The sequence below is a fragment of the Chionomys nivalis genome, chromosome 11 (genome assembly GCF_950005125.1).
Source record: "Chionomys nivalis chromosome 11, mChiNiv1.1, whole genome shotgun sequence".
Lineage (NCBI taxonomy): Eukaryota > Metazoa > Chordata > Mammalia > Rodentia > Cricetidae > Chionomys > Chionomys nivalis.
In genome coordinates this window covers 2360076-2368692 of record NC_080096.1, presented here as the reverse complement: position 1 = coordinate 2368692, position 8617 = coordinate 2360076, and the positions used below count along the sequence as shown (strand labels likewise).

At 49.3% G+C, this 8617-nt stretch overlaps 1 protein-coding gene across 1 annotated transcript; it reads left to right on the top strand.

Annotated features, from left to right (window-relative positions):
• Nucleotides 1-3517: 3517 nt before the first annotated feature.
• Nucleotides 3518-8593, top strand: C11H1orf174 (chromosome 11 C1orf174 homolog). Its single transcript, XM_057785086.1, has 4 exons — nt 3518-3606; nt 5834-5947; nt 7000-7464; nt 7880-8593. The coding sequence occupies exons 1-4, from the start codon at nt 3592-3594 to the stop codon at nt 7985-7987; spliced, it is 702 nt and encodes a 233-aa protein (XP_057641069.1). The 5' UTR covers nt 3518-3591; the 3' UTR covers nt 7988-8593.
• Nucleotides 8594-8617: the final 24 nt, after the last annotated feature.

The following is an 8617-nucleotide window of genomic DNA, read 5'->3' as shown; positions in this document are numbered from 1 at the left end:
GTTTTGCTGCTGTGAAATTATCATTTGTCTGTGTTTTTGTAGATGTAACTGCCTTTCTTGGGTTGGAATTTTTCTTCTAGTAATTTCTGTAGCACTAGATTTATGGATAGATGTTGTTTAAATCTGGTTTTGTCATGAAATATCTTGTTTTCTCTATCTACAGCGATTGAAAATTTTGTTGGGTATAGTAGTCTGGGATGGCGTCCATGGCCCCTTAGTGTCTGTAAAATGTCTGTCCAGAATCTTCTGGCTTTTAGAGTCTCCATTGAGAAGTCAGGTGTAATTCTGATAGGTCTGCCTTTATACATTACTTGGCCTTTTTCCTTTGCAGCTCTTAAAATTCTTTCTTTATTCTGTGTTTAGTGTTTTTATTATTATGTGACAAGGGGATTTTTTGTCCAGCCTATTTGATGTTCTGCAAGCTTCTTGTACCCTTATGAACATGTCCTTCTTCAGTTTGGAAATGTTTTCTTCTATAATTTTAATGAATATGTGTTCTATGCCTTTGAACTGGAATCCTTCTACTATCCCTATTATTCTTAGCATTGGTCCTTTCATGGTGTCCCAGATTTTCTGGGTGTTTTGTGTTAGGAATTTATTGAATTTAACATTTTCTTTGCCTGATTAAGCTATTTCTTCTATCGTATCTTCAATGCCTGAGATTCTCTCTTCCATCTCTTGTATTTTGTTGGTAGTGTTGGCATCACTTCCCCAGATTTTCCACTACCAGAATTCCCTCAATTTGTGTTTTCTTGTTTCTATTTCAGTTTTGAAATCTTGAACTGTTTCCTTCACCTCTTTTTATTTTTTTTCTTTGCTTCCTTTAAGGGAGTTATATTTTCCAAATTTTTGCTTGTCTTTTCCTTGATTTCTTTAAGGAAAATTTTCATCCCCTCTTTAAGAGCCTCTATCATCTTCATTAATTAAATTCGTTTCCTTGTGTTTCAGTTGCATTGGTATGTTCAGGTCTTACTGTTGTAGGATCACTGGGATCTGGTGGTGCCACATTGCTTTTGGTTGTTGAATATATTCTTACAGTGGCGTTTACTCATCTTTTCTTCCAACTGGTGTGGCTTGGGCCTGTGCCTGTTCTTCCAACTACTGTGGTCAGCACCTGTGCCTATGTAGTCTGCTGGGGTTGAGAGGGAGGGTTGGCCAGGGGGAGGATTTCAGGTGCATGGAGTTGAGAGAGAGGGTTGGCCAGGGGGAGGATGTTCAGGTGCATGGGGTTGGAAAGCAGAGTGGGTCTTGGAGAGACAGAGTTTAGTGTGTGGTAGGGGTGGGCACAGCCTGCAGGCAGGCTGGCATAATCCATATTTTTTGTCTACCCTCTGCCAGGTGGCAGTACCTTCTTTCAGCATGGCAAATTCATTTTGCTTCTCTCCTCATGACCCTTTGACTGCCACCTGCTTCCTAATGTCCTCTTAGTTTGGTTCTTCCGCCCACCTCATCCTGTCAGATATAGGCAGTCAGCTTCTGTATTAAACCAATCATGGTGGTATATATTCACACAGAAAAAAACTCTAAACAGGATACAATGTCTTTAACAATGTGTACAGGCTTAAGAAAAAAAGAAAAAGGATCTAGACAATCATAAAAAAAGTTTAAAAATAGCAAAGTCTTTAAATATAGAAGTAATTTAAAAAAGAATAAGCCATGTAAAGATGGAAAATATTATAACACAAGGAGTTTGGACCTTAAACGGTGCTTTGTTAATTTTGAAGTTTTTGAATGCTAATGGACAAACAACAGCTGCTGAGAGACACAGGATTATGGAAGGGACTGCTGAATTAAACCAATCTATATACATTAGGAATACCTTAACTTTAAAATGGAAGTCCAAAATGTTTTATTTTTGGGAGGAGTTATGCTTTTGTTTCCACGGGAATCAAGTCTGATGATTCCTTCCAGGTTAATAGAGAAAAGATTTGATCATGGGAGACCTGCTGAGTGTCTTAGCTATAGACATGGGAGAGGAAACTAAGTTAGAGTCAGGAAGGTGATGTGTACACTGATCCTTCTACATGGGAACAACTGCCACCATACACGGAGACATTTCTAGGCCACGCAGCATGCTGCATAGCAGATTTAGCTTTAACTAAGACAGAAAAGATTTATGTGCCACATGGTGCTTCCAAGAGTTGAGGTGGTAAGCATGGCTCCCACCCAGCAGTCCCAGAACTGGCAGTAAATGTCCCTCTGTCATATGGAAAGGCCAAGAGAGGTGGAGCTGGCATCCAAGGCTGCGACAACCACATTGCTTACTATTTTTAAATGCTTCTTGTCAGAAAAGGATTGCAGATGCACAATAAGACAGATTCAAACATTTAAAACCCCTAAACAAGACACAATGTGTTTAAAAATGTACAAAGGCTTGGGAGAGAAAAAAAGAGTATAGACAGTTATAAAGAGAAGTAAAGTCTTTAAAGAGACAGTTAAAGTAATATAAAAGAGTACAGACAATCATAGATTAAAGAAGTAAAGAAAAATAAGCCACACAAAGATGAAAAATACATAGAGAATCTGGACTATGTATATTATTGTGTTTTCTTTGAATTTTTTGACTGCAGAGAGACATTTGTTTCTGGGGGCTGCTAACCTAAACTAACATATATTTTAAAGTTATCTTGACTTCAAAATTTGAGTCTAAGGATATGTTACTTTGGAAAAGAGGTTCTGCTTTTGTTTCCATAGAAGAACCTGTGGATTCCTTCCAGGCTAAGTGATTTGATGGAACAAGTCCCCAAAAGGTCTTCATGAACCCTAAAAACACTTCGGCCAATAAACAGTAGGAAGCAGTTTGGAGAAAACTACGCCCAACCCCCCCCCCCCCATTTCTCTCTGCTCTTCTCCCTTCTCCCCTTCCCCCTTTCCCCTCCATAACTCCAGCCTCACTCTGCATGGCTGCCTATCCGTCTCAGTCTCTCACCCAGCATGCAGCTCCCTACCTGGAACTGGCTGCCTTCGTGGTCCACCGTGGTCTCTGGTCCTGCTGCCTGCCGCTGCTCAGGGACCTGCAGCATGGTCTCGTGGCCCGTTGCCCACTGTCACCACTCGGGAACCTGCAGCGTTTTACTTAAACCATTACACTCAGTCCCAGCCACCCAGCAAGACCAGAGGCTGAGACCAAAGATTTCATTTGTATTTCAAGATCTTTATTATTTTTTACATTATTTATTTTGAGAGAGAATGAGTCAGTCTCGTGAGGGAGCATCAATCTGGTCACAGGATACCTAGTGGGTCTTGGGGTCAAACTCAAAAACTGTTTACTGCAAATGCATCTAACCGCTAGGCTCTTGCTGAGGCCCACAATGAAGCCAGGACCCGCAGCTGGCAGAGCTAGGCTGGGCCACCTGTCTGGGGCCTCACTGTAGGACTCAGCCAACCATGATAAGCTTAATAGGAGCAGACCACCAGAGAAAGTTCTTAACTTCCAACCACTATCACCTGCCACTGTGGGACCCAGCTATAAGTTCAACCTGGTTGCAGGAAGGACCACTGCACGTGATCCGGATACGGCAGTGACGTCAGACGCGGCGGCGGGCACGCGATTGAGACGGCGGCGGAGCGTTGGGTCCGGGGCGCTCACTCATGAGGAGCAGGAAGGTGAGCGGCCGGGCGGGAAGGACGCGCGCCGCCGTTTGGAGAGCCGAGGAGGAGCGGGTGCCTCGCTTGGCTCGGCCGGCGGGAGCTGCTCGGCCCGGCCGCCTCGGATCCCCCTCCAGCCCCGCCCCGGGAGTGCGGCTCCTGCACGGCCTCCTCTGGGCTCGGGGCTGCAGGACTTAGCGCTGGCGCTGGGACCGAGTGGGGCCCCTGACAGTGCGGCTTCCTGCCCTGGCGTCCTGGCCCCGCCACGCTGCCCAGACCCGGGCCCGCACGGGGCAGCCGGCCTCAGCCAGACCCCCGCGACATGTTGTCGGGGCAGAGGACCAGCAGTGTGACAGAGGGGAGGGTGGCTGGGCCTCATCCCCCCTGCAGAGAGACTCTGACCTGGCACGGCTTGCACGGCGGGGACCGTGTCCTTTAGCCTGAGTGTGCCCTCCGTCTCCAGGTGGCCAGAATCCCGCTGACATAGGCTGAACTGTGTAGGCGGCTGCCTGTAGTGTTGCTGATAGGCAACTGTGTGCCATGTCAGCTGCTGCCCCCCCTTTGCAAGCGCAGGCAGTGAGGTTTGAATTTAGTTTTTTGCTGTGCTTCTTCCTTCCTCGTGTGGGGGTTTGCAGAGCTGAGCTGCCTCACTCGCCTGGGTCGCTCCCCACGTTTTGTGATATTTTGTTTGCCATCTATTGACAGTCCAGTCCTGCAATCGTGACTTTCCCATCTTCCACAGGAGCCACTCGTCTGGGCCAGCAAGGCTCCCTCATACCCGCCCCTTTGTTTATTGCTTGCATGTCATGACCGGGTTGCCTCATTTGCCCGAGAGAAGTGTGTCTAAAGTATCCTGTACACGGACTTCCCTTGAAGCGGGGGTGCCCCTTTGTGTGTTTGGGCCCCTGTCGTGGTCATTAGCTTCAGCCAGCGCTCCCAGCCGTTCTAAAGCAGCCGTCCTCAGTTGGCATCGGGGAATTTCTTTATCCGTGCCTTCATTTTACAGGACAGGTTTCCTGGTGCAGATTTTCTTAGCTGGCATTTTGTTTTTAGTGTATCAAGTGCACTCAGTGTGGCTCCCACTGTTTCTGCTGAGTAAGGGACTGGCTTCTTACCAGTCCTTCCGAGATTAGAACTCTTACGGGGTGGTCCTGTCGGTGTTTATCCTCCTCTTGTGTCACAGAGGTGGCCTGTGAACTTGGAGTTGAGTTTGTTAAGATTCCTCGATGTATAGATTTCTGTTTTCAGTAAACAGAGGATGTTTTCAGCCATTATTTCTTCGAGGACTTTTTCTGCTTGCTTTCTTCCTGGTTGTCCCTCACATGCTTGCTGGCGTGTGGATTTAAGGCCAGCCTAGGAATTTCTAGGCCAGCTGCGGCAATAGGCTGATGTGAGAGACAGTTGTGTGTGGTGGCGGAGGCTGTGACCCCAGCACTCAAACAGCTAGGGCAGATGGGTGAAGCTTGCATTCAAGACCTGTCAGAGTAATTGGATGAACCTTTCTCAAAAAATGTTTTCAGGGGGTGGAGTTGGGAATGTGGCACAGCTGAGAAAACGCTTACCTAGCGTGCATGAAGCCGACTTGATCCCCGTCCCACATAAACCAAACGTAGCAGCTCACATCTGTAACCCCAGCACTTGGGAAACAGCGGCAGGTTCAGGGGTGCAAGGTCCTGGCTGGAGCTATAGCACAAGGTACAGATTCCGCCAAGCACACAGTAGGCCCTGGATGCCACCCCAGAATAAAAAATAATAATAAAAACATAAGCCAGGAGCTATGTGCTCTGCTCCATAGGATGGACAGAGATGAGTGCAGGAGCTGGTGTTTCTGTCTCATCTTACTTTTGCCAGGGGGACTGATGGTCCTGAGCGTCCACAGTGGACAAGTGGGCAGCCAGCCTTGCATCTTTTGTTTTAAATTGTGCGTGTGTGTGTGGCATGTGCCACAGCACAGGTGGAAGCCAGAAGACAACTTCCAGAAGTCGGTTCTTTCCTTCCACTACTTGGGTCCTTAGGATTGAACTTGGGTTCGCTGTCCTGTGGCAAGCCCCCTTTCCCACTGAGCCATCTCTCTGGCCCTGGACCCTATGTCTAAACCTAGACACTTGGGCTGGACCACCTTAGGCCGAAGCAGTCTTTGCCTGTAGGTGAGGGAATGTGGGCAGAAACGCTCAGGCTCCGAGCTGAGAAGCCACAGCTCTGCTGGCATGCCATAGCCCGCTCTCTGAGCTTCACTCTTGTCCAGCTCACAGGTGGAGTGCGATCCTCGGCGCGCCTTCAGGCCCGAAGCTACTCTCCAGCCAGCTCAGCCTCTGCTGAGGGCACTGCCAGCTCCACATCTGCCAAGACAGCATGTCTGGTGAGCTTCGTTACCAAGAACACCAAGGCCTTGGCTCCGCCCCTTCAACAGTTGTCGCCCCGAGATGTGTTGTGTGAAATATGAGCCATTGCTGCTGTGTGTAGACTGGGAGACATTTCAGAGATCCTGTACGTGCTGTCACTGCAGTCAGAGGGGTGCACGCTGCATCGCAGCTGAGTTTGCTTTCGTGCACTATGCTCGTGCATGGATGGAAGTGTGCTAGCAATCCCGACAATAAGACAGCTTCCCCCATAGTGCCACTTTGAAGGTGGCCTGTGCAGCCATGTGAGTCTGTCACTGCTTCACCCCTAGAGCAGAGCAAGGAGGGACACACCACAGTGCAGCTGCCCCAGTGCAGCTGGGGCCGGCCTCTGCGTCTGGCATAGCACCACTCAGGACAGCATGCTCACACTGCTGCAGCCAGCCTGAGTGTCTGCTGGTGTGCAGTGTCCAGGCAGAAGAGCCAGGAGCTTGCTCTGAGTGGGGAGATGGAAACTGATTTCTTTTACATATTTTAGAATTATATTATTTATTTGGGGGTGAGGCACACATGCCATGGTGCATATGTGGAGGCCAGAGGACAACTTGCAGTGGGAGATTCTCCTGTCATGTGGGTTCTAGGATGTGATCTTGGCAGCAGGCACCTTTATTCTCTAAGCCATCTTGCATGTCCCTACTAGGACTTTAAAGCAGGCAAGCATGTACTTTAGAAAACAGCCCTGGGGGCTGGGCGATGGTGGCGCACGCCTTTAATCCCAGCACTCGGGAGGCAGAGGCATGCGGATCTCTGTGAGTTCGAGACCAGCCTGGTCTACAGAGCTAGTTGCAGGACAGGCTCCAAAACGCCACAGAGAAACCCTATCTCGAAAAACCAAAAAAAAAAAAAAAAAGAAAGAAAAGAAAACAGCCCTTGTTGGAGCGGTGCTGTGGAGTCTCCCTCGGCATGCAGTCTGTTCTGCCCCTTAGCAGCAGGACAGAGGGGGCTCTGGCACTGAACCCAGTGCCTTTGCCAGATAGGTCTGGTTTTCTCTTACATTTTTCTTTCCTGGCAGACTTCCTCGTCACACAAGACTACAGACAGACGCACTTCCAAAAAGTTCAAGTATGACAAAGGTCACCTTGTAAAGGCAGAACTACAGAAAGCTGACCGTAAAAGTGACATTTCTTCTTTGCCAAAAGTGGCCCCCGAGGCCTCTTGTGACAATGAGTTTGCAGAGGCCAGCGCTAAGACAGCTATCCCTGCGCCGGAGAGTAGAGAGCCTCCCCAGGGCTGCTGCCAGCCTGTGAGTGAGGAACCCTTAGCAAAGACTGAAGGTGGCCTGCCCACACCAGAACCCAGCAGAGCGGCTGCAGCCCAGGAACCTGATGGCAGTTCTGCCAGACAGGCCGAGCCAGTGCCCAGGACAGAGGAGGTGCAGGCACCTGTCCTCCAGATGGACAGCAGCGTCTTTCTAGATGATGACAGCAACCAGCCCATGCCTGTGAGTCGCTTCTTCGGGAATGTTGAGCTTATGCAGGTAAGTGTTGCCTCCTGTCTCTCCTGCAGTGCGGGCAGCAAACTGCAGCTGCCATCATGGGCTCCCAGGTTTCTGTGTATCCATAAGGCCACAACTCAGAGGTAAACATAACTGAGAAAAAGAAAATGAGCTCTGTGTAAGTGGGAGGCTCCTCCCCTGCAGCGCCCCACTCTCGGGCTTACAGGCTGGAAGGCAGGGCTCCTGGCTCCAGCCCCCTGGGTGTATCTTGGACAGTGAACAGGTTAGGAAGTCAGAGCTGTGGTTTTGTGAGCATGCAGCCATGTTTCTGTTGCTGCCCCTAGTCTGTAGGATAGCGTCCTTCTTACCAAGGGCCCAGAGCAGACTGTGGTCAGGTTTGGATCTGGTACCCAGGCAGTGCCACTCAAGACTGAAGTCATGTTTTCTTCCCTCTAAGGATCTGCCACCAGCCTCTTCATCTTGTCCTTCCATGAGCAGACGAGAGTTCAGAAAAATGCATTTCAGAGCCAAAGAGGACGAGGATGAGGACGACGCCGAGATGTAGTGTGGGTCTTCCCCTCTTGTGTTCAGCAGACGGCGCAGCGAGTCTGAAGATCTCTGGATGGCGCCTCCAAGAGAACACACTCTGAGTTGAACACAGAATTGACACGAGGTCACCAGCGCCAACACCCGGCCCCTACGGGAGGGTTCCTCTTGCGGGTATCCAATCCTGCATGCACGTGGTACACTAACGTGCACTCAGGCACACACACACATGCGAGTGCCAAACTTCAGAGAGCCCAGTCCTGGCAGCCGGCGGTGACTTTACATGTCCCGGGTACTTTGAAAGGACTGCCCTCAGAAACATGGAAGACCACACATTGTGAACAGTGTGCGTCCGTGACTGTAAGACAGGCAGCGGGTCCTCAGAAAGCTCCACCGCACTGTCCTGAGGCACTGCTGCGCATGGCTGTGAAGACACTCAGCCGGGGCAATGGTTCCGTCACAGGCTGCTGTTATTGTGCCCTTGGCCCCACCTTTCTCGATACGTGCACACTTTTTAGACACGTCTATTTGGGAAAATATTTTATGTATGACAAATGTAAAAAATTTTAAACATTATAAAACATAAAAATATACTTGCTTTTAAAAACCAAACTCAGGCTGGGCCTTCTAGAGTGACAAAATGTAAGGG